The sequence below is a fragment of the Oryx dammah genome, unplaced genomic scaffold (assembly GCF_014754425.2).
Source record: "Oryx dammah isolate SB20612 unplaced genomic scaffold, SCBI_Odam_1.1 HiC_scaffold_14, whole genome shotgun sequence".
Taxonomy (NCBI): domain Eukaryota; kingdom Metazoa; phylum Chordata; class Mammalia; order Artiodactyla; family Bovidae; genus Oryx; species Oryx dammah.
This window is the reverse complement of record NW_024070198.1, coordinates 21,370,381-21,397,066: the sequence shown is the minus strand read 5'-3', so window position 1 is coordinate 21,397,066 and position 26,686 is coordinate 21,370,381. Positions and strand designations below refer to the sequence as shown.

General features: G+C 37.1%; 1 protein-coding gene across 4 annotated transcripts in view; it reads right to left on the bottom strand.

The window, feature by feature from the left end:
• Window positions 1-26,686, bottom strand: part of BTRC (beta-transducin repeat containing E3 ubiquitin protein ligase) — a 183,004-nt gene that overhangs the window by 116,134 nt on the left and 40,184 nt on the right. For 2 of the 4 annotated variants that reach the window (XM_040254223.1, XM_040254222.1), the window contains exon 2: window positions 4,939-5,046. The exons of the other annotated variants lie outside the window; for them this stretch is intronic. In XM_040254223.1, coding sequence (XP_040110157.1) covers window positions 4,939-5,046 — 108 coding nt within the window. The remainder of the gene's footprint in view (window positions 1-4,938; window positions 5,047-26,686) is intronic. 4 annotated transcript variants of the gene reach the window in all.

Genomic DNA, 26,686 nt, shown 5'->3' with positions numbered 1-26,686 from the left:
TATTATACTGGCTGTGGATTTGTCATAAATGGCTTTTATTATGTTGAGACATGTTCTCTCTCTACCAATTTTCACTAGAGTTTTTATCTGAATGGATGTGATTTATCAAAGGCAAATTTTTCTGTGTCTATTGAGATGATCATGTGGTTTCTATCCTTTCTTTTGTTGATGTGATATATCCACTGATTGATCAGTGTATGCTGAACCATCCTTATGACCCTGGGATGAATCCAACTTGGTTGTGGTTTTATGCACTGTTGGATTTGGCTTCCTAATATTCTGTTGAGAATTTTTGTGTCTATGGTCATCAAAGATACTGGCCTGTAATTTTCTTTTTTGATACTCTGTGTGGTTTTGGTATCAGGGTGATGATACCATAGAATGTCTTTGGGAGTGTTCAAAAGGAACTGAACTTTTTATTAAACAGAAATTGTACACTACTGAGATGATTTATATATAATGGGGGGCATCAGTTATGATTTGATAAGTGAACATTTTTGACATGGGGTAATTTTCCTATGGTAATGTTTTGTTAAAAAAAAATGTGTGCTCATTTACATTCAGTGTGATAATCCATATTCCTCTAAAACCTCAAATGTAAAATAAATCTTCCATATGTATATATACCTACACTCTGAATAATGCTTAACCTCCCTAGCATTCTTCCATGTTAACATTTCACATAATAGATGGTAAGATTTAGTAGACTTCAAGTATTTTTCTTTTTAACTTTACTAAAGAATAATTGATTTACAATGTTGTGTTAATTTCTGCTATACAGAAAAGTGACTCAGTTATGCATGCATATATATATATATTCTTTTCCATTATGGCTTCTCACAGGATACTGAATATAGTTCCCTGACATCTAAGTATTCTTAAACAGTAAAACACATTACATTATCTCTTTTAAAGTCAACTCTCAACAATTTCAACCTTTGACAATGGACACTAGATTAATATTAAAATATTACATGGTTCAAGCTCAAAAATTCCTTAAAATTACTAGCTATACGTAACACCAAAAACATTCTAAGGTCATATAAATCTAGCTAAATTATTATTGTCAGAATTTCTCTTCCTTCATGTCTAAAGAAAATAAAGGATCCAAATTACTCAGCTATTTTTAAACACTTGCTATTGCTCAGTCTCATTTAATAGTACTGATTATAAGACTACCAGGTGCTGAGGACAAACAAATAATTCCACAAAATACACCCACTGTTAATCAACAAAAATCCTCTTAATTACCTATAGACTTTCCAGGACAAAGCAAAATGATGAAAATGAAAATATGTTCAAACTATAAACAAGTCCTCAAAGAATCTACTGTATTTAAACAATATTTAGAGCATCTTCTTTGTACTAATTTGAAATGTGTGGATTGGAAAAGTCAATAATCAAACCATCCCAATGTTGCCATTTCCATCTGAATTACTGAGGATAATCCAACAAATTAAGCAACAGCTCTTCCTTTTATATTGTCAAAGAATTTTGATTTTGAAGGTGCATCAAATTTGCTAAAGGAATGCAATAATTTCAAAGAAAAAAATGTCATAAAGCTATTACTAAGTCACCTCCTCAAAGATGTTTGGCAACATGAGTAGAAATGATTATTCCTACTGGGCAACCACTTTGAAGAATTACTTGAAATATATCTCTTAAAGTTAAAAATACTCTACGACCCAAGCAATTCCACTCTTAGGTACTAAGCCAAGAGAAATAAATACCCATGTCCACAAAAAGATGCACAAACTGTATACCATAGCTTTAGCCATAGTAGACAAAAATGGGAATAATCCAAATGTCTACCAATAGATGAATGGAAAAACTGTGGTATGTTAGTACAATGGAATTTATTTAGCAATAAAAAAAGAATAAGTTACAGATAAACATAACAAAATGCATAAATCTCAAAAACATTATGCTGATCAAAACAGAACAGATATAAAAAATGTACACTATATGACTACATTTATATGAGGCTTAAGTACAGGCAAAACTAATCTTTGGTGGCAAATCAGAAGAATAATTGGGATATGGATAATAACTGGAAGGAGGTACAAAGGAATTTTTTCAGATTACTGAAGAGTGAAGTTACACAAGTGTAGGTGGCTCAGATGGTAAACAATCTGCCTGCAATGCAGGAGGCGTGGGTTCGATCCGTGGGTCAGGAAGACCCCTGGAGACAGGAATGGCTAATCCAGGGACTGAGGAGCCTGGCAGGCTATAGTCCATGGGGTCACAAAGAATCAGACACAACTGAGCAACTAACACTTTCACTTCATGGGTACTAACTGGAAGAGGGTACAAAGGAATTTTCTCAGATTATAGAAGTGCTCTATATTTTGAAAGTGAGGTTACACAAATGTTTATAGTTAGCAAATTCATCTAAGAGCACACAAGATGTGTACATTTTACTGCATGTAATTTTTACATAAATAAAAATCTAAATAAGCAAATAAGGTAAAACCCAAACCAGAAAAATGCAAATGTACTAAGACTGTTATAGTTCTAGTAGTGAAAACAGGAAAAACTAAAGTCTATATCTGCCAATTAGTCAATCAGCAATTTGGAGCACCTGTGTATAATGAACCTGACAGAAAAAAACCATTGAACAGAATGCCAGCAGATAACCCCATTTTTTTCCATTTTTACTACATAAAACTTAATGATTTCTCTGAAGATAAGAAAAGAAAAATAAACATTCATACTTATAGCAATACTGGGGAAAGCAAAGTTTTTCATCAATACCTAAACCCAGAGCAGGCTTTGCTATGATACAGAATTTGGTTAAGGCATGAAAACAAAGATTTCATTTCACAGTATAATGTTATATAGCAAGGTGAAACAGTATTTGCTGAAAGTTTCCAAACCTAGTCCTTTGGGCATGTTTCTGATAATATAGAACCCATTAATCTGCCAGACCCTGTTCTAAGTGAAACAAGAAGGAAGGGGGGGGGCAGGACACAGCCTTTAAAAGAAAGACAGATATTAGGACATGACAAAAACTGATTAGAACTAACTATATCCAAGATGGTAGAAGATCTGGTTCCCTCCAGATTCTGTTCTGTATGTCCCTTTTTTGGCTAATTTTAACCTGTATCTCTTCCTTGTACTAAACCTTGAATATAATAGCTTTCAGTGAGTTCTGTTGAGTCCTTTCTAGTGAATTATCAAATCTGAGGAGAGGAGCAGAGGGGGAGGTGTCCTTACAACTGGTATCTGAAGTGACAACAGTCTTATAGGGACTGTTCTCTCAGACTGCACTCTGGTGAAACTCACTGCAACTCCAAAAAGGTTAAAAAAAAAAACAGGTTAGCATATGAGTTTCTTGAGAGCTGAAACTTCATCAATATGATATATAGTAAAAAAAAAAAAAAAAAAAAGATATTTGAAATAAATTGATACTCAGGATATATTTTCTAACATTAAGAGCAATAATGTTAATGATGATGAAGATGAGGATAATAAAAACAGCAACTATTTACTGCATGCCCTAACTATAGTCTCCATTTATAGATGAACTTAGAGTGAAATGACTTGCTTAAGATCATACCACTAGTGACAAACAGTAGATAAGTCCTGATATAACTAATTTTAAAGCCTGCACAGCATCATATTGTATCTCATAAGACAAAGGAAGTTTAATATATTATATTTTGCAAAGGACAAACAAATATCAGTAACATCACTAAAATAGTATCATTAAAGGTAAGTAACTGTTAGCACCGGTCAGGAATGTAGACTACTTAAGTTCTCCAACCTTTAACTAAGACTCAGTCATAAGCATTTTGATACTTACAACTTGTCTTCGAAATTAGTAATAGAATATGAGCTACATAAGTTAAAAACAAATTTAAATCACTAATTTGTTACATATTACTAAGTAAATGTTAGTTGCTCAATTGTGTCTGACTCATTGCAAGCCCATGGACTGTAGCCCACTAGGCTCCTCTGTCCATGGAATTCTGCAGGCAAGAATACTGGAGTAGGTAACCATTCCCTTCTCCAGGGGATCATCTCAACCCAGGAATCAAACCAGGATCTCCTGCATTGCAGGCAGATTCTTTATCATCTGAGCTACCAAGGAAGCCCAAATGCTAGATACAAATTCCAAATACCTAAGGTAGATAAATGACATTTCTACCAAGAAAATCACCATGTATCATACCCTAATTTGTAAAGAATGGGCATCAAGCTCTGTCTTACGTATTTCTCTACAAGTTTTCCTCTTTCCTTCTATAGTTTTCTCTCACATCCTGGAACTGTCCTAGTGGCCTCAAAGAAAGGCCAAAGGGAACTAGGATCTGATGATCCAAGCAAGACCAGCTGGACTGTCTCAAGCTGAATACTATACTCAAAGGTCATGAAGGCCTTTCCACCTTGAAACTAGACTTATTAATCAGGATATAAATAAACACAGTTCTTATATATGTAAAATACACACATATAGATACATAAACATATACCCACACATAAATAATGTATAGTATAGTAGCCAGGAGACACTCTGAATTGAGCACTTTATGTTTTTAGTAATCATAAGAAAAACATAAGAAAGTGCCCAGGCAACGGGTTGCAATTAATTGATTGATTATATTAATTGGTTTTATGTAGGTCCAGAGCAAATGTTACATACTGAATGCTATTTATTGAGATTACTTTAAAACTCACTATCATACTTCTACTAAACATGAAAACCAACAAATCAACTTGTGCTCTGTCAATTTTGGCAAACCAATCATAACAAAAATGTCTCAAGAGTATATCAGTCTGACTACATTAAAAATTAAAGCAGAACTGAGTGATGTGAAATACAGGCGATATGAAGGAGAAAAGCGAACTTAAGTAAAGGATGGGAAAGGAGAGACACACTAATGAATTAACACACATATACTAATGCCCACAAATAACCCACAGAGACAGAGAAAGTACCTGGAAAGCTGTGAGTGCGCCAGTCCCTGGGTTATACAGGCATCGCAGCGAAGGCATGCTGTCCGCCAGGCTGGAGCAGCCCAGCCACAGAGACCTGGGCATAGAGCACTGCAGAGAGAGGACAACTATGAGATGGGACAGCATGAGACAGGATGGCACAGATTACAAGAATTCTCAAAGCTTGGCTAAATACAATATTCCAGTTGCAGCTTGCCTTTATGATAGAAACATCTTCAAGAAACATACTATTTACTAGTTCTAACCCCAGATGGAAACTCAAAAGGAGCACTAGTGCCCAAAAAAGGAAGAAAAAAAAAGTTATAGGTCAAAAAGCAAAATATTTAATTTAAAAATTTATTCCTGTTCTTCTGTGTATGAAACTAAAGGAAATCTACTTTTTATTTCAATTAATCAATTCTTTTCTCTACGCACCTTAACTCATCTCCCATAAACTCACCACAAAAGTGAAATATTGTGCAGACTAAGCAGAAAAAAGAAATCATTCATAGTACCACTTCAACACTAGAAACGGTAAATTAGAAAACAAAATATCACAGGAAAGTTAAAAGGATTTTAAGAAGGTGGGAAGAAGGAAAAGAAAAAGTATTATATCCCTACAGTTTGACAGCAACTAACGCCACACAATTTGCATACGTTTTATATATCTTGTTAGTCTGCTATTCATTAACCAAAATGCATAAGTTACCATAGCAGCTGCCTCTTTATCTTTCCAGATGGATTTAGGGGGATGTGGGGGATGGCGGGAGGAGGCAAGAAACAATCCAAACAGAAGGGAAAACAACAACAAAGCAAGGAGAGACAGGGACAGAAAAAGAGGACTCCAAAAAGCTGCTGGTCCTAAAACCTTGTAAATAGATAAACAAATATTGTGTAAGTGTAAATATACATACAATATATTCAAAACAAACAAAAAAAGGTAGAAATTATGAGTTCTAGTATTACTAATTAAACAGTATTAGATTAGTGGTACTGCTTCTGTATCTTTTAGAAGATAAACACTGTATCTTTTAGAAAAATTTTTACAATCTTTAGATTTCCCTAAATGTATCCCAGGCTGAATCTTTGTCCATCAACTTGGGTGCTATTACAGTCTAGTAATACTAAAAAACTAAATACCTGATCATAGCACATATAAAAACAGAAAAACATTTTAAAGCATAACAGTCAGTGCACATAATACTAAACTTTAAATTATAAGCTTTGAACTATTTATTATCATCATGGGACTTCTTTCTTCTTAAAACACTTTAGTTGAGGAAATATTAAGGAAACAAAATATGGTATTCATTGTTCACTATTTATAACTGATACAAGGATGGTATACTGGAAAGGACTTCAAAAACTGGTTTAGACTCCAGCTTTCAGATCATTATTTTCTTATTTTTTAGTTCAGGTGATTGATGCCCAAGAGAAATTAAGTATTTATCCATGATCATAGAATTTAGAAAGTAGAGAAGTAAGAACTAGAATCCTGGCCTCCTGCTTTTCAGTTCAGAACTCTTCTTGCCTCTATCCACCTCTAGACCATGAAGTGGAGGCATCAGACTTCAAAAACAGGTATCTACTAAAGGCATCACTGGATAACTTAACAACCAAAACAGCTAAACTGCTCTGAACTACTACAACAATCACCTAATTTTTTTGTTTCCAATGTTTCTTCACCTCAAACTATAATCCATTTTACAAACAGCAGCTAAACAGAATTGTCTTCACTTTGTGATCGTGTCACTCTTGTCAATAATTCACAAGGCTCCCTAGAAATTCAAGCACTCTATTAATCCGACCTTTCCCCACTGCCTACATCAACTCACCCTCTCTGTCCTTCCAGTTGGCCCTGGAACTCTAATGAATTACCTTGATATTTTGATCAAATATACATCTCACCCCCATACTTTTGAACTTGTAATTTCCTTCTTCCTTTCACCCTGACCATGCATGTGCCTGCCTGCATCTACCATTTACTTGTCTCCTAAGAATTTGGGGGCTTTCCAGGTGGCACTAGTGGTAAAGAATCCACCTGCCAATGCAGGAGATGCAAGAGACTCAGTTTGATCCCTGGGTCGGGAAGATTCCCTTTAGTAGGAAATGGTAACTTGCTCCAGTAATCTTGCCTGGAAATTTCTATAGACAGAAGAGCCTGGCAAGCTACAGTCCATGGGGCTGCAGAGTCAGGCATGACTGAGCAGGAGCTCCTAAGAATTATTTAATTTCAGTCTCATCCAGTGGTTCTCAGTAGCAGATATTCTCATTTTGTGAGAAGGCAGCAGGGAGAAGAGAACAAGGAAGAGCAGGATTTTAAAAAAAAGTTTCTTTCCCCTTGAGAACCACTGTTCTACTCATAATATGACTCTATACTGGAAGCACCAAATTCTTAGCCAAAATAATTTTTGTTAAGAAGATGACGTTAAAAGTTTCTAAATCTAATGTTTTGGTCATTTATCTGACAAGTACTTGTTGAGTATCTTCCTTGTGCTGGCCACTGTCCTAGGCACTAGGGACAGAACAATGAACAAAAGAAACAAAAATACTTTATATTCTGGTAATAAGTCTCTCAAGCATAAATTCTTCTATATTTAAAATCTTTAATGGAAAAGAAATTCATTGGTAGTGACTTTCTCTCACTGTTAATGAGACAACCTATATTATTAATCAAGTGGTTAAAAGTTCTGTGTATCCTGGGTAGAACAATGTTCACGCTGAAGGGACTGAATTTGAGAAAAGAGAAATAAAGTGAGAATTTTTAACAGGAAAAATGAAAACAGTGAAAGAAAACGGAGTAGGCACTGAAAAACAGCCTGTCACTTTTCTGACTTCCCTTCAGAAGAGGTAGATGGCTCATATACTTCTGGCAATAACTAAGTGCATGATCTCCACTTTTTAATTAAAATATACATTTTTATTTATATTTATGACTGCTCCCTGGTAAGCTTTTAAGGCATTCCTCTTTTGAATGTTTTGTCTCCTTCATTTTATATGAGGTTCTGCATTATTTTTGCAGTATGTACTTGGTTAATCATTATCCAACTGTCCTTTCTGTTACTCATTCTAATGCCCTTCTCCTCATTCATTCATTCCTATCGTCCATCAGAACTCCTAAAAACTAAGAATCTTAAAGAGCTTTACCCCACCTCCCTAAACTAAAATTCCCAAATAAAACTATAATCAATAATAAGCCACATACACACAGGAAAGTCACTAGATATACTGGTGTGATTTCTAAAATAGCATTAAATTGCAAACACCACACAGAGGATGCATTCCCGATTATTACAAGACAATTGGTGTGGGTATGATAACCACACTTGAATATAGTCTGATCTGCACATTACCATAAGATTTTATATATTATAGCTCAATTTAAAAACCAATTTTCAAATTGGTTTGTATTGTAACAATTAATCTTACCCATACTGGTAAATGCCACTTTAAAACACTGAGGAAAAAAGATATAATTACAAAATTAATGGAATAGGCTATAATTTCTAACTCTACCTCTTTCCCTTCTATCTTCACATTTAGCAGCATTTTCTAAATGAAAAAGGAAATCAAAAAATTTAGGCAATAAGCAACAGAGTGGGAAAGGGTGCCACTGTGGTTACCATTCTTTATGTAGTCTACACATTTCAGGGTCATCCTGATTGGTCAGTTTTCTGACAAAAATGTATGACTTTCTCTGTCCTTCAACAATGAACAAATAATCCTCCTTAAAATGCCCAAAACCCACCTAAGTTTTCTACTTAAAGTTGAGGCAGTAAAAGTTTGTTTCTCCTTGCAAACTAATATGGAAAATCCTAAGACTTTCCTTCTACACTTAAAACAATTTTTTAATAAAAGTAGGTTCCAAACTAAACTGCAATCTAGCAACTATATTCTCACTTTTAAATATTTAACTTCCATTATCTGTTAAAGAACTTGTGAATGACCTATTCCTTAAGTATTTCTCCTTTGCAATCTCAAAAGTTACAATGAAGTTTGGATCACACATGGGCCTCCCTCTAACACAAACCTAGCCCTACATAGCACAGGTTTATTTCTTCAGCTCACTTCCTACTTAACCTCACTCCAAATGGCTCTCCACTGCAACCCTCAAAATAAGGTTGAAAACTACAATAATTTATTACAACTGAAGTCTGTTACTCAACTGAGTTTACCAGCTTTTAAAAAACATACACAGTATTTTTTTAAATGCCTAAAACATGTTTTCTACTACTTGAAAGAATCAAGAAAAATCAAAGAAAAAGAGATTGAAATGCTGCAACAAGGGGCCTGCAGTGCTTTGACAAGGAAGTATCTAAGGTCCATCAGGTTCAACAGCACAAACTCATTTTCACAGAGAACACTGAAAATCTTGACTCTTCCCCTTATTTGGCTGCCTGGAAAAAGCCACAGTTTCTCTTTACTGATAGAACACCCTGCAGGCAAAGGGCTGGCCTTAGCATTTACTATATGAAAACTGAATGACAAAATCCCTTAAACTCAGGTCCCTGTTGGTCAACTTCTAGGAGTAATAGAAGCTATAATAATCAACAATAAAAAGATTGCTGCATTGAGAGTTTATGTATCCTTAAGCCATGGAATAGAAGAATTCCCTTTTCACAACTATATCAACTAAAAAATTCAGGCCAAGAGAACTACAGTATTCCATAGATCATGTAATATATTCAGTCTCTACCTATACAAATTCATTAACCTGCCTCTTAAGAATCCCAATTTAGTTCACTCACCAAAGTGTCACATATGATAATCATATCTGCCTACTCTTAATGCACAAGGTTTTGGTAAAATTAAAATAAGGGAGCTAAAACTTCAAGTACAAAAGAAAAAATATAAAGTGCATCATTACCAAGAACAGGATTCCACGAATGCCACTTGCATTTCAAAATGTTCTGAGAAGACATTAAGAAGTGTAGATCATGGAATCAATAATTTCACAAATAGTAACTACAAGGAAAAATACAATAATGTACTAAATTGTGTCACACAATTGCTGCTATATAAATTTAAAGTTCTAATTTTTAGAAAAGTTCAGACACAGGCTTTCATTTTTTTGTAGAACTAGTTCAGTTCAGTCGCTCAGTAGTGTTCGACTCTTTGCGACCCCATGAATCGCAGCATGCCAGGCCTCCCTGTCCATCACCAACTCCTGGAGTTCACTCAGACTCACGTCCATTGAGTCGGTGATGCCATCCAGCCAGCTCGTCCTCTGTCGTCCCCTTCTCCTCCTGCCCGAGCATGAGTCTTTTCCAGTGAGTCAACTCTTCGCATGAGGTGGCCCAAGTACTGGAGTTTCAGCTTTAGCATCATTCCTTCCAAAGAACACCCAGGACTGATCTCCTTTAGAATGGACTGGTTGGATCTCCTTGCAGTCCAAGGGACTCTCAACAGTCTTCTCCAACATCACAGTTCAAAAGCATCAATTCTTTGGCGCTCAGCTTTCTTCACAGTCCAACTCTCACATCCATACATGACCACTGGAAAAACCACAGCCTTGACTAGACGGACTTTTGTTGGCAAAGTAACGTCTCTGCTTTTGAATACACTATCTAGGTTGATCATAACTTTCCTTCCAAGGAGTAAGCGTCTTTTAATTTCATGGCTGTAATCACCATCTGCAGTGATTTTGGAGCCCCAAAAAATAAAGTCTGACACTGTTTCCACTGTTTCTATATGTAAATTTATTACATTTGCCTCCTCTATCAGACTGTATTTCTTAGATAGGAGTCATGTCTTTTTTTTTTTTTTTTTTACTCTCCAGCATCTGATCAGAGTAGATGCTCAATAAAAGTACTCTTAATGTCAAGAGATCAGCAAAAGCTACCTATCATAAAGAGAGAAGTAAGGAAACAGTTTTTGCTTATAGAACAGTGAGAATACAGGTAAAATAACACTGGTTACTTTACTGAGATTGATCTTACCAGGCTGGAAGGTATGTGTGTTGGATAAATCTCTTTCATAATTTATCATCTTACTCACCTGTAAGACAATCTGGTCAGCAAGTAAGATCCAGAGAGGTTAAATAAATTACTGAAAGTGAATGGGTATCACACAAGTGGTAAATATAGGATTCAAAGCTAGATACTCTTGACTACTAGGAGGATGCCACACAAAAATGGCATTTAGAAAGTCAGACATGAAGTTATCTCATTTATTAAGAAATACAGAGCCAAAGGTGGGTTTAGGGGCACTGGACTTAGAAACTAAAGAAAAGGAATCCCACCCAAGAGGCCATGGTAATTAACAATGTGGTGGCCCAAGAGAAGTACATAAAGCGGAAGATCAACAGGACTTAATGACTAATGAAAGGAACGAAGAAAGGTAAGTCAGAAATAAGCCCCAAGATTTCAAAGGAATGACTAGAAGAATGATGGTAGCACTGATAGACACACATAAACTAAAAATGCTCCGTAGGTTCTGGGGTATTGGGCTGGGAATGGAGTAGGTAAGGTCAGAAATCATAAATATAACATGAAAACAAACCTCTTACATGTGAGTGAAAATATGGCATGGGTAGAAAGCTGTAAGTGCTACACAAATGCAGTATCACTGGCTTCTGCATAAATTCTAATCCACTAGGTTGAAAGCATTTGTTGTAAAAATACTAGTGAGAATTTTTTAATTTAAAAAATAAAATGATTCCTCTTAAAGACTCTGATGTTGGGAGGGATTGGGGGCAGGAGGAGAAGGAGATGACCGAGGATGAGATGGCTGGATGGCATCATGGACTCAATGGACATGAGTCTGAGTGAACTCCAGGAGTTGGTGATGGACAGGGAGACCTGGCGTGCTGCGATTCACGGGGTTGCAAAGAGTCAGACATGACTGAGCAACTGAACTGAACTGAACTGAATTGACCCCTCAACTCCTTTCCTACCTGAAAAACTCATTTTGACAGTTATTAAGTGAGTACAAGCCAAGTGGGCATCAAACTGAGTGGTATAAATTAAATGGCAACAATGGCCCAATACAGGTTTTTGGAGTCCAAGTGCGTGTGAGAGAGGTGTCCCTGAGGGGTAATAGAGTTTCATAGTCCAAGTAGAATGAGGGAAAAAAACTTTACAAGAGACAGCCCTGTCATGGAGTTCTATAGCTCTAGTTGAGTGAGGAGAGCTTCTACATGGGGGACTGAAGTGGCAGTGAGCAGGATGATGACGTGTCCACATGACAGGGAAGGGCAGGGCAGTAAGAGTTTCCAAAGCAGAGAGAAGAAGACATTCACAGAGTAGAGGGATAGTGGCCCAGCACACAGTTTCAGACTCAATGGGGAGAAAGGGTGGAAAGGGCAGTCCAGTGCAAATAGATTCCAAAAGGTTGGGGAAAGCATCCATACAGAGTACTGGGTGAGAAATGGAGACAGAGCTATGTCAGCAATGGGAGATGAGTTATATGGGAAGATTCATTGAATGAAGGGGGTAGAGCAAATATTAAGGATAATAAGGATAAAAAGAACAAATATTAAGGATAATAACCCAAACTTCTCATCAGAGAAGAGTTACAGATACAGAAATGAAGAAAGCTAGAGTGAATTCTATGCTGCTGAACTAGATGCTGTGAATCCAAAGCTTTGTATCAGAGACAGAGACAATTCTAGGTTAAGTGATATATGTATATACATATACATATACCTACAAACATACCCCCTGGCTCTATCAAATGAGAGGGTACAGTAACAGTAACACCTTAATAGTAATGAGTACACTGATCTCACACACACACATTTAGTGATTCTAAATATCACCCTCCACTAAAAAGAATCAGAGCTCCGTGGAACAATGGCTAATTCCAGGACTTGGGCAGGAAAAGTTTAAGATAAGCGCAGAGTACCTTATTGTGGTACTCAAAGAAAGATGGAGACATGGCAAGATGATACAGGGGCCAGTGCAAAGGCTCTCACAGGCTAACTCCAGGACAAACTGAACATCAGAATAATGACGATAATGGATTATAATACTGGCAGGTAATACCAGTATTACAACATGCCTCTCAATGATTCCTACCTCCTGATATTCATGAAACTTCTAAGTAATCCTGTCTCCTTGAGTGCGGAATAGCCTACTACCTTGCATCTAGATTATATAAGACTGCAACCTGTCTCTTGCTAACAGACTCCACTGTTATCTTGGCTTGCATACTTTGATGAAGCAAGTAGTCACACTGGAGAGGTTCACATGGCAAGGAACTGAGGGTGGCCTCCAGTCAACAGCCAGCTAGGAACTGAAGTTAGTGAAGTTGCTCAGTCGTGTCCGACTCTTTGCAAACCCATGGACTGTAGCCCACCAGGCTCCCCGTCCATGGGATTCTCCAGGCAAGAATCCTGGAGTGGGTTGCCATTTCCTTCTCCAGGGGATCTTCCCGACCCAGGGATTGAACCCAGGTCTCCCGCATTAGAGGCAGACGCTTTAACCTCTGAGCCACCAGTCTCTCTAGTAACTCCCGAGGAAAGAAATTCTGCCAAAAACCATGTAAACTTGAAGTGGCTCTTTCCCCAGTCAAACCTTCAAACAAGACCTCAGCCGTGGCCGATACCTTCATTATAGTCTTGTAAGGGATCTTAAAGTGGAAGACCCAGATCAGGCATACCCAGACTACCGAACCAAAGAAACTGTGTGATAATAAACATGTGCTCTATGCCACCAAATTTGCAGTAATTTCAGTTCAGTTCAGTTGCTCAGTCGTGTCCGACTCTTTGTGACCCCATGAATCGCAGCACGCTAGGCTTCCCTGTCCATCACCATCTCCCAGAGTTCACTCAGACTAGCGTCCATTGAGTCAGTGATGCCATCCAGCCATCTCATCCTCTGTCGTCCCCTTCTCCTCCTGCCCCCAATCCCTCCCAGCATCAAAGTCTTCTCCAATGAGTCAACTCTTCGCATGAGGTAGCCAAAGTACTGGAGCTTCAGCTTCGGCATCATTCCTTCCAAAGAAATCCCAGGGTTGATCTCCTTTAGAATGGACTGGTTGGATCTCCTTGCAGTCCAACGGACTCTTAACAGTCTTCTCCAACACCACAGTTTAAAAGCATCAATTCTTTGGCGCTCAGCCTTCTTCACAGTCCAACTCTCACATCCATACATGACTACTGGAAAAACCATAGCCTTGACTAGATGGACCCTAGTCGGCAAAGTAATGTCTCTGCTTTTGAATATGCTATCTAGGTTGGTCATAACTTTCCTTCCAAGGAGTAAGCATCTTTTAATTTCATGGCTGCAAACTAATATAATAACATACTGAATAAAACAGAAATCCAAATTAGTAATATAAAAAATAAACTGAAGAGTGTGATGTGGAATATGATACTTAAATGGTCTCAAAATATTTTCCCATATAATACTTATTTCAAAAGGGAAAACAGTAATTTTACAGTAGAAAAACATCTTAATCAAGTGATAATTATGTTACTGATAATGAAACAAATTAAAATAATGTATCACCTGATAGACTGCAATAAGAACACAGCATCACCTCTGTGATATTTCTGCCAGTGATATACAGCCTATATCTAATTATAAGAAAACATCAGAAAAACCAAAATTGAAAAATAATCTACAAAATAACTGTCCTGTAATCCTCAAGAATGTCAATGTTAGGGAAGTCAAGGAAAGACTAAAGAATTGTCCCCTTCTGAAGGAGACTAAAGAAGACATGATAACTAAATGCAACATATCATTCTGGACTAGATCCGCATGTATAAAAGGTCATTTATTGGAATTGACAGAAAAACCTGGAGTCTGTGGATTAGCTGGCAGTCATATATCAATACTAATTTCCTTATTTTTATGGTTATTACTAGATTTAGAAAGGCAGAAGAACCAGAGATCAAATTGCTAACATCTGTTGGATCATCGAAAAAGCAACAGAGTTCCAGAAAAACATCTACTTCTGCTTTATTGACTACGCCAAAGCCTTTGACTGTGTGGATCACAACAAACTGGAAAACTCTTTAAGAGATGGGAATACCAGACGACCTGATTTGCCTCGTGAGAAATCTGTATGCAGGTCAAGAAGCAACAGTTGGAACTGGACATGGAACAACAGACTGGTTCCAAATCGTGAAAAGAGTATGTCAAGGCTGCATACTGTCACCCTGCTGATTTAACCTATATGCAGAGTACATCATGTGAAATGCTGGGTGGATGAAGCACAACCTGGAATCAAGATTGCCTATCAATAACTCAGATATGCAGATGACACCACCCTTATGGCAAAAAGCAAAGAACTAAGTAACTTCTTGGTGAAAGTGAAAGAGGAAAGTGAAAAAGTTGCCTTAAAACTCAACATTCAGAAAACTAAGATCACGGCATCCGGTCCCATCACTTCAGGCAATTAAATGGGGGAAACAATGGAAAAAGTGGGAGACTTTATTCTATTGGGCTCCAAAATCACTGCAGATGGTGACTGCAGCCACAAAGTTAAAAGACGCTTGCTCCTTGAAAGGAAAGCTGCGACCAACCTGGATAGCATATTAAAAAGCAGAGACATTAATTACTTTGCCAACAAAGGTCCGTCTAGTCAAAGCTCTGGTTTTTCCAGTAGTGATGTATGGAGGTGAGAGCTGGACCATAAAGAAAGGTGAGTGTGGAAGAATTGATGCTTTTTGAACTGTGGTGTTGGAGAAGACTCTTGAGAGTCCCTTGGACAGCATGGAGATCCAACCAGTCCATCCTAAATATATTCTGAATATTCATTGGAAGGACTGATGCTGAAGCTGAAACTCCAGTACTTTGGCCACCTGATGTGAAGAGCGGACTCATTTGAAAAAACCTTGATGCTGGGAAAGACTGAAGGCAAGAGGAGAAGGGGACGACAGAGGGTGAGATGGTTAGATGGCATCACTGACTCAATGGACATGAGTTTGAGTAAACTCAGGGAGTTGGCAATGGACAGGGAAGCCTGGCATGCTGCAGTCCAAGGGGTTGCAAAGAGTTGGACATGCTGAGCAACTCAACTGAAATGAACTGACAGGAAGATGTGCTTGTTTATAAGAAACAAATCAAAGAATTTAGGAATGATTAGACGTCATGTCAGTATCTCACTCTCAAACAACCTATGGAAAAAATGATATTTGCATTTTACTTCCAACTTTTCCTTAAGCTTTGAGAATGCTTAAAATAATATGAAAAAATTAATGAAAATATATATTGGGATTTTTGCCTTTGACAATGATGTGGTAATTGCCAGACTAAATTCCATGCAGAAAAAGACAACTATAAAAGCTACATAAATACATTAATAAATAAAATTTTAAAAACCTGAATACAATAGAGAAAATGATTTGACAGCATCAGAAAACAGCAAATGCAGCCAAGACTTTAGAGGCCCACATTTTGAGCAGGAGAAAAATGTGGTTAACCTGACGCGCAATTCCCCTTGAGGCATTTGCTGACTCCTAGGGTTTGCAATGCAAAGAGCCAGATACCGAAAAACCAAGTTGAAAGCACATTTTGGCAATCTCATGGTGCTAAGGAGCCAAAAATTGGAATACAAACCCCATCAAGGACAAGGTGCCCTGGTTAAACAACAAAAAAATTAGGCTTTCAGTCAATACCAAGGAAGGGCAGCAGAAACAGACCCGCTTCAGTTGAATCAAAGGGATATGCCCATGAAAAGAATATTAAACCCTCTCTGAAGGAAGATATCATCTAAATTCTGTATGATTCTCAAAATGTCTAGCATTCAATAAAAATAACTAAGAATTCTAGTAAAAAAGATAAAATGTCCCCCAAACAGGAGGGTGGGGCAAAGACCCAAACAGCCAAAAAACCAGAAATAACTCAAGTGTAGTAATCAAATTCAAAAAGAATGGTGGTTGCCAGTGGGGGGTGGAAGTGGGAGGGTGTTGTTATTTAATGAGCATAGAGTTTCAATTCTGTAAGATGAAAATGTTCTGGGGACTTCTCTGGTGGTCCAGTAGCTAAGGTACCCCTGTGCTCCCCAGTGCAGGGGGCCCAGGTCTGATCTCTGGTTGGGGAAGCAGATACTCCATGCCGCAACTAAAGATCCCACATGCCACAACTAAGAACCCAGAGGAGCCAAGTAAATAAATGTTTTTTTATAAAAGAATTATTTACATTGGTTTAGAGCAGACTGGAGAAGGCAATGGCACCCCACTCCAGTACTCTTGCCTGGAAAATCCCATTGACAGAGGAGCCTGGTAGGCTGCAGTCCATGGGGACGCTAAGGGTTGGACCCGACTGAGCGACTTCACTTTCACTTTTCACTTTCATGCATTGGAGAAGGAAATGGCAATCCACTCCAGTGTTCTTGCCTGGAGAATCCCAGGGACAGGGGATCCTGGTGGGCTGCCGTCTATGGGGTCGCACAAAGTCAGACACGACTGGAAGTGACTTAGCAGCAGCAGAGCAGATTAGAAACAAAGTAAGTGAAAATTAGTGAACAGGAAGATAGGTCAGTAGAAAATCACAGGGTTAAAGCAGAGATAAAGGACAGAAAAATAACAAAAATAAGGTCAGAGATATAAGTGACAGAGTAAACATACACGTGTTTGGACTCCTAGAAGGAAAAAGAAAAAATGAGGCAAAAGCAACCTTAAAGAAATATTAAAAATTTTCAAAAACTGATGAAAATCATCATGCCACAGAATTCAAGAATTTCTACAAACATACAAAGCAAGCATCTTTTCTATGCCTGTCACGCGAAGTTTGGATCCGTTTTATCCTTTGCACTTTTAATGTTGTGAAATACGTCTGAAAGTTCCTTTAATGTAAACTTCTTTGCCCTTCATGTGAAGTTTTTCTCCTAGGACATCTTCATCTTTTTTGGCACAACTACCTTCCTCATGTATGTTGATAAGTCCACTTTCACTACGTTCCTCTGGCTGCATATCTAGAGTTTATCAATGGTGTCAATAGCAACATTTCTATGGTCAGCTATTTCTTCCATGACTCCATTTACCTTCAACTCAAATTTCAACTCATGTCCAGGTTCTAGGAAGATGGAAAAAGCACACTCTTTCCTCTTATCTCCCACTGAATTTAACTACTAAAAATGGACAGAATGGATAGTGCAGCTATTTGAGGACTCCTTGAAAAGTGAACAGGAGTAGGCAGACTGGGGAAGATGACTTCATCAAGCACTGATCTCAACAACGAATTTTCCTTAAAGAAATTTTATTTCTCCAGTATCCATGAGCTTAGATCGCGTTCTGAAAACCAAAAGTAGGTTATTATTAGTGTAGACAAAGAAAGACCCAGGAGAAGCACTCTAGGTCTGGTCCAGTAAGTATAGAAGTGTTATCCTAATACAAGGGGGGAATAGTGGAAATCTTCTATTCTTCTTTCTTTAAAGTTCTGGTCTCTCCAAGCACTATGATGATGAAAACCACAGGAGAAGCAGGGTCCCAGAGTAGCCTAAAGTTCTGAGTTAAGCAAACTCTTTTTGATCAGAGGAGTTTTGATCCTAAAAGACTGAGGGAAAAAACCTCACAGCTCCCTGCCCCAACCACCTCTATCCTCATCAGTTAGGTTCAGATCCAGTAACATGTTCAGGTAGAGAAGCTTAAATAAAGCCCCAGCTTACTGGCAGGAGGACTGAAAAAGGAAATCCCAGAGAACTAGACAGTACCAGGGCGATAATGGAGAGGGGGCAGCTCAGAAAAACAAGCCCATAAAGTGCTGTATGAACTCCTGTGCTCACCTGCAAGCTGCACATACACGGCCATGTGACTAAAGCAGCAAGCCACAGACTCTAAGAAATGAACTGCAAGACAGACTATCATCCAGATCCCAGACTGGCCACTGAGTGGCACATCCATGGAACAGACTTCAAGAACAGTGCCAAAGCTTGAAAAATGGAAGAGAGATTGAACTCACAACCCTTCATATGGCTATCTGAACTAGTAGGCTGAACTCAACAGGGTTGAGAGTCTGATAAAACAAAAATATCAATATTAGGATTTAAATAATTAATTTAATTAATATTTTTTAATATTAAAAATGTCCAAGATACAACCCCAAAATTACTAGGCATACAAAGAAGAGTGTGGAGGATCTCAATGCACATCAACAGATGCCAATAATAAATGACACAGTTGTTGAATTACCTTTAAAGACAAAGACTTTAAATAGTATAAAAATGTTTCAACAACTCACTGCAAACACTAGAAAGAAATGGAAAGACAGAAAGTATCAGCAAAAAAATAATACATATAAAGAAGAACCAAATGGAAATATAAGAACTGAAAATAATAAAAATTTTAACTCATTGTATAGATTCAGTAAAAGAATGGCTATTAGCAGACCAGTATTTTCCAGGAAGGGTTTCCCTGGTGCTTAGCAGCAAAGAATCTGCCTGCCAATGCACAAGACTGGAGTTCCATCCCTGGGTCAGGAAGATTCCCTGGAGAAGGAAATGGCAACCCACTCCAGTGCTCTTGCCTGGGAAATCTCATGGACAGAGGAGCCTGGAGGGCTACAGTCCATGGGTCGCAAAGAGCTAGACTCGACTTAGCAACGAAACAACAAATTTCTCATGAATATATAGGCAAAAGTCCTAAACAAAATACTAGCAAATAAAATCCAGCAACATATAAAAAGGACTAAACATCATGACCAAGTGAAGTTTATCCCAGGAATACAAGGTGGCTGCCTTGAGCCCTAAAAGTGTTTCAATACTGGCTCCATATCCTTATTGTGCCTTACATCTTCCCCTTTATTTCTGTGAGCTATCTCTGTACCCTTAAAATAGATCCTCCTTCCTGCTTAAGGACGAAATGAGACAACTTGTTACTGGAAATCAAAAGTATTCAATGAAGACAAAAATCTAACTCTAAAATGAGTATTACCCCCAGAGTAAACACCATGGGAAGCTACAGTTATTCCAGCAATGCCATCAGTGCTCAAAAAATAATGTTTTTCAAATTTAAGCCTTCTAAAATGAAACTGGATCGTTATGAAAAGTGAATCCCTGCCTTAAAGGAGATTATAATCTAGTAGAAAATTTAGATTTAAGTGCTTAGCCACTTTTAAACATTTATAAACACTGAAAAACACTACATAAATCAGAATTTAAATGTAAAGTATTACTAGCTTGATATCATTATTGCCAGCCCATATAAACTCACACTATTCTTATAGTCTTTGGATACCAAGTCCACTGCGAGTCCAACCGAAGTGTTCGAGAAATCCCTGGTGAAGTGAACTGTTGAATCATCATAACAACTGAGAACAGGTGTGACACTAATTGAGGAATTAAGACATTAATCCAGAAGAAGGTGCAGATGCATCATCAAACCAATTCTAAGATCTTGAGCAGTTCACTTAACTTCCATGTGCCTCAGCGTCTCCACTGGTAAAATGGAGTAGATTAAAATATTTCTACCGATACCTTGCAGCAACAAAATTCTAAAAAATTCTATTATTAAGTCCATTGCAACACATCTAAATATGGATTTTTTAAAAAAGAAATTATTAGTTTCACCACAAAATGTGGCCTAAAGGGATGGAAATTCCTTTAAACAATTCGGTGAAGGGGAAGAGAAGAAAGCAGCTCTGATGCTTATTTAGAACTATTAGGATTCAAATCTGGCTGCTTTCTGAAATAAATTTTATTCATTATTATTTATTAAGTATGCAATTACTCAAATATAACACTCTGATAAACTAGAATTTTGAACAAACAAATGCTTTAAAATTCTAATAACTATGCATAAGCAGTAAATTATTCTTACTTGAATTTCTACTGCTGTGTAGCGCAGGGTTACTAAGTACGTAATTACATAAGAGAGCCACCCAACTTCCAAAGGAGCCATTCCAGTGAATTGTGTAAATAATATGCTTTAAAAAAACATAACCTCCTCACATATGAATTTAGATTCACCAGATATGGAGTAGCTGTGTACCTGTGAGACTAGAACACAGTCTTTAAAAGGCCTTCCTAATTATGAATTTACCAAAGAGATTAGAATGACCCAAAGCAAATTAATACATACTTTTTTCTTCATAACTTTCTATAAAAACATTTTCACTATTCTGCTTCACTACAGAAAACAAAAGATCTTAAAAGCCACTGATTTGAGATAAGATCTCCAGAGTACAAGACTATGATCAAATTTCTAACATTGACATTCTGGTTTTCTTAATTACCAAATGCTTGTGTTGTGTTTTTCTTTCATTTGTATCAACATAAATCCTAAATATTTGGTCTATGGCTCACTTAACCATAAGATTATTGAATCTGAATAAGGAAATTTTCTTAAAAAAAAAAAAAAATCACACAAAATATTCAACATTAGCAGGCAGCATAGCCTCATAATAATACCTTGATGCCACATGTTTTCTGTACCAGAAAAGTCATTTTTAATACCCATTACAGGAAATCAACCAACTTAGTAAACAAATTTATGCATACAGCCAAGTGGTATCTTTATTCTCCCCATAACAGTACAAAAAGTAAGGTTGTTTCCCTACATTTTCTTTGCTACATTATTAAAAATCACCTTATGCTAAGTAAGGAGAATTCCTACATTTTTGAAGTGCTCATTTATTCAGTAAGAATAAAACTGCAATTATCTCAGATCAGGTTTTACAAACTCAATCTCTTATACCTGTACTTAAAGACCTTTTAAATCATGCCACAAAGAAATTATTTGGCTATACTGGAATTTTATTTTATTAAAATCAAGTCAAATCCCACTGCAATAAGCTCAAAGGGACTGTCCAAATTCCTTTATTGCACTAGAATTTATTGTATTAAATATTATTTGAAATAACTAGGCCACCAGCTAAGGCCTGGGAATCACACACAACAATTTTTGATGATATGGGGTTGGCCTATACAACGACTTCAAATGAGCAGAGTCCTCATTGGGAGTATTAGATTTTATGTATTTCTGAAAAAAGGAGGGAGGGAGAAAGCAAAAAGAGAGGAAAAAGAAAAAAAAAAAAAGCTTGGTTACAACTAGAATAGTAAAGAGAAGTTGAAGCAGTCTTCCATTTTGATGAAAGGCATTTGCAACACTTTTTTTCAATAGGAATTTACACATGTGTTCATAGCAGTTGCTATGACTCAACAGAGGCCAGTATCATGTCAATAATCCACATATTAGGGCACACTGGCTGCCATTTGACAAATCAAGTCTTATCTCTCCCTTCCTAGGCAAAAACAGCAAAAGCAGCCACAAAGTAAAATTGTTTGAATGGGAAGTGGGGGGAGAGGAGGCGAATCTTCACACTGGACTTCTGGAACATCCCCTCCTCTACAGATGTGTCTGCTGTAGCAATGAGATCAAGAGGGAGTGTTATCTGGAGCTTTCTTCTTAAATGAGAGGGAAACTCTTCATGAAAAGATCCCCTGATATCAAATGGTATTTCAACTACTACAAGCCAAGTATCACAGCCCTCCTTGGGTACTCCTTTATTTAACTTTTGTGTAGGAGTAGAGAAAGGAAAATTACTTGCTCATTAGAAAGAGAATAAATGCCTACATAAATAAAGGGAACCATATTACATCTGACTTCTGGGCACCACAGGTCCGCAGAGAAGAAACTTGTTTTCAGCAGTGTGTTTATTTCACTATTTGCAAATGGCTGGCTGATTGGCAGCTATAATACCAGAAATAACCATTTCAAAGATCAAATGTCATGTTCCCTAGTAAGAAACAAAAATGAACATTATTTACTCTCTCCATTCAGTTTACGGAATTTAGCAGAAGAACAGATAAACTGGCTACCTGATTGCTTGATGTTTGTGAGCTTATTTTCTGTGATGGCATGATTATTATTTAGGTTCACGCTTCTATTTAGGTTCAGGACATCAGCATTAAGAGTTGCCATTCACAAGAAGGTTCCAAAATGAGTATTTCTGAAGCAAGTGAATTATGACAAGAAAATCATGAACTGGGGAGTGATGGGTATAGCTAATATTTTTTTCTTCTGAGAAAATTAACTACCTTATCTCACAATCTAATTTAGCACAAGCCAAAATGCAAACTAGTAAGACTCAAATGTGCAACTTGATGACACCGTCCACTTTCAGATACCAATCTTAAAATCAGCACTTCAAAGGACTGCCTTGGTAGTCCAGAGGTTAAGAATCTGCCTTGCAATGCAGGGGATGCAGATTTGATCCCTGGTCAGGGAACTAAGATCCCACCTGCCTCGGGGCAATTAATCCCACTGGCTGCAACTAGAGAGTCCGTGCACTCTGGGGCTCATGCACCAAAACCAGAGTCAGTGCTGCAACCTACTACTACTAAATAACAGCATAAAAGGAAAGGGTACTTTACAGATCTTTCATAACAAAAACTCCAGTTCTCTCTTCTCTTTCCCCATCTTTTCCTATTTCCTGTGCCTATACAAAAAGACAGATTAAACTCCAGTTCTCTCTTCTCTTTCCCCATCTTTTCCTATTTCCTGTGCCTATACAAAAAGACAGATTCTGCTTAGTCAGGCAAAATCAAGCATTGTTTAAAGAGCCTATTTATGAAAATCAACTTATATTTAAGCAAGTCAACATTAATATTTAGATTTTGACTGAATATATTCAATGGATCATTTTAAAACAGTGCTTTTATGGTCAGTCAACATTATGTCTCATAACTGACTGACATGTTATGAGACACAACATGAATACAACTCAAGAATATTAAATATTAAAACTTCTGCTGCTGCTGCTGCTAAGTCACTTTAGTCGTGTCCAACTCTGTGCGACCCCATAGACGGCAGCGCACCAGGCTCCTCTGTCCCTGGGATCCTCCAGGCAAGAATACTGGAGGGGGTTGCCATTTCCTTCTCCAATGCATGAAAGTGAAAAGTGAAAGTGAAAAGTGAAAGTGAAGTCGCTTAGTCATGTCCGACTCTTAGCGACCCCATGGACTGTAGCCTACTAGGCTCCTCCGTCCATGGGATTCTCCAGGCAAGAGTACTGGAATGGGTTGCCATTGCCTTCTCCAATAAAAACCTCTAGTAAAGGGCAAAAGGGCAATGGCATTTGTGTACTCATCCTCAGACAGTATTCAACTATTTGCAATTAAATGTGGAAGAAATATGGGAATCTCAACACCACAGTTTTTAGATCAACCTCTCAGTTTTATGGAGAAGGCAATGGCACCCCACTCCAGCACTCTTGTTTTATGGATATTTATAGCATGTGCCCAGTCTTGCAGAACTCCATCTTCCTCTACCTCATTTGTAATATACGTTGCTCTTAAACCACTTTAACATGTTGTTACTGAGATACTTCTTTTACACAATACCTACACCAAGCAGTAGATCAATACTCTCCACACAGAGAGGCCGATTCCATTGCCACAAAAACCTGTGCAAACAGCCAGATGCTGAACAAAGAGCACAGCTTTCATTCCTAACATGTCTCCACTTCACTGGGAGGAGATATTTTGCTACGGTGGGCAAGTAGAAGTTGAGAAAGAAATAATGGCATTTAAAATAATTAAGAAGCTTTGATTAGAGAGGAAGTTTGAAGGATATAGCTAAAATAAATTTCACCTACAAGATGCTTATAATTCATCAAACCCATCTGTTCACCTGTAGTCACAATGCTGCATTTGATGCTTTACAAACTGCCATAACATTAGGTATTTATGTTGCACTTCAACACTTAAGACTAAAATGATACAGAAACAAAATAAAGAATTGGGTGAGAAATGAGGGAAAGAGGAGAAAACTGAAATATTCTACTGTTTCTTTAAAGCCACTTTCAGTTAACAAAATTTTGTGACTTCAATTTCTTCTTAAATGTATACCCAAAAAAATCTTTATTCACAAGTTTTTCATATGGTTATTTCATTTCTCTCTCCTTCATACTATTGTTATGATCTGAGGCAATAAAATTGAGTTGAAATATAATTAGAAAGGACAGAGATCTGTCTACATGCAGTGAGTGACACTAGCAACTTGTGGCACCAGAGGGATTTAACTTTTGTCTAAAATCAGTTCTCCCTGTCTTTTCTCACACTACTTACTTCAATGGATTAGGCTGCAATACATCCTTTCTAGACCAGCTTTAATCATTTTCACAACTATGGCTGCTATGACAACAGGATGCAGCTTATCTGTGCTGTTTTCATTTTCTCCATTTGTGTTGCCATAACAACACAATCATTCTGCCTTTCTCCAGTATGTAACAACTTTCTCTAAGGAATGTATTCTTAAGGACACTGGATTTCCCTATGAAGAAACTAAGCAACAGAATTTACATTAACATGTTATTTAAACAATAAAAATCCAATTTTAAAATCTTTTGAGGGAAGAGTTATTTTTGATAGGAACTTTCATCATACAAAAAATAAACTTAACCCCTCCTCAAAAAAAAAAAAAAACCCGATACCTGAAACCTGAAATCCAAAAACTATCTACCATTAGCAGTGACTTACGTTTATACAGACTTACTGAAGCAAAAGATAGCAATATCATCATAATTATGAGCTACAGTAAAGTGTCCATTAATACCTGTCCCAAGTAGAACAATCAAGAATGAATACAGTTCTATACTGAATACTTTGCCGTAGTAATCCAACATCATTTGTTAGGAATACCAGAGCTGGGAGTAGTGAGCTTTATATTAGGCAAACACCATTTAAAAATTTTTACCTTCAATTCAAGGCTTTCTATGCTAATAGAATCCTGAAGAAGTTCATATAGTTCAAGTTCTCTTATAGTATAAATCATGTATTTATAAAAACTGATATCCATAGAAAAGATCAAAGAAAAGCATTTATTGTTCTAAACAGCAACATAAAATTTTTTTAAAGTATTTTGGCTAGTGGATCACCATATCCATTACTAGGAACATCATGTCAGGACATAAGTGTGTTTTAAAAAAAAAACTATCAACTGTTACTACTCCTCACTGTACCAACATTTGCAATAACAGGACTCGGTATATGCAAAAGGTTATCTTAATAGATTAAAAAACTAAATTCAGATCTTTTAGGTCCTTTGATCAGCTGACAAAGCTACACTAAAATTTTTCACATAGTGGGGACTCCCTGGTGGTTCAGTGGTTCAGACTCTGCACTTCTACTGCAGGAGCACACGTTTGATCCCCGATTAGGAAACTAAGATCCCGCAAGCTGTGCAGCAATGCAGCCAAAAAAAAATCCTCCCATAATACAAATATCCATGAATACATATACATATTTATTGCTTACAAACAAAATATGGAAATATTACTATTTGAGGGGAAAATATGCAAATGTTACTAAGTTCCCCCTTAGTTCCCTCCAGGCATACAAAAGATTATTTATAATATTGTAGTATTTTTACAGGATTGAACTAATTTTCACATATTAGTGTAGCGAGATACACTTTAATTTTAATCACAGTTGAGATAATTCAATAAATTTTGTAGTTTGCAGTGAACTGAAAAAGATGATTTATTTAACCAAACCTGAAGATCATAGCACGATCATTTTCTTAAAATCCACTCTACCAAATTCTGAAATAACAGCTTAACAATTTAGTTTTTAGTCAGTTTCTTTTTAAGACTAAAGAGGAGAGGGTTGGCAAATATAAAGAGCTAAAATAATGACGGAATCAATATCTTTTCTTTAGAATCTTTTCCACACAGGAAAATGAGAAACCCAAACAATGATAATTCTTTTTAAAAGCAGCTAGAGCAAAAGGGTGGTTACACTATTTTTAGAGGAGGGATGAGAGAAGGGGAATGGTAGCACAAAGGGTATGGACAGAAAAGGAGAGAATCTAGGACCAAATGGATTCCAATCCTGGGCAACCTGGATAGACACTCAAGTGAAA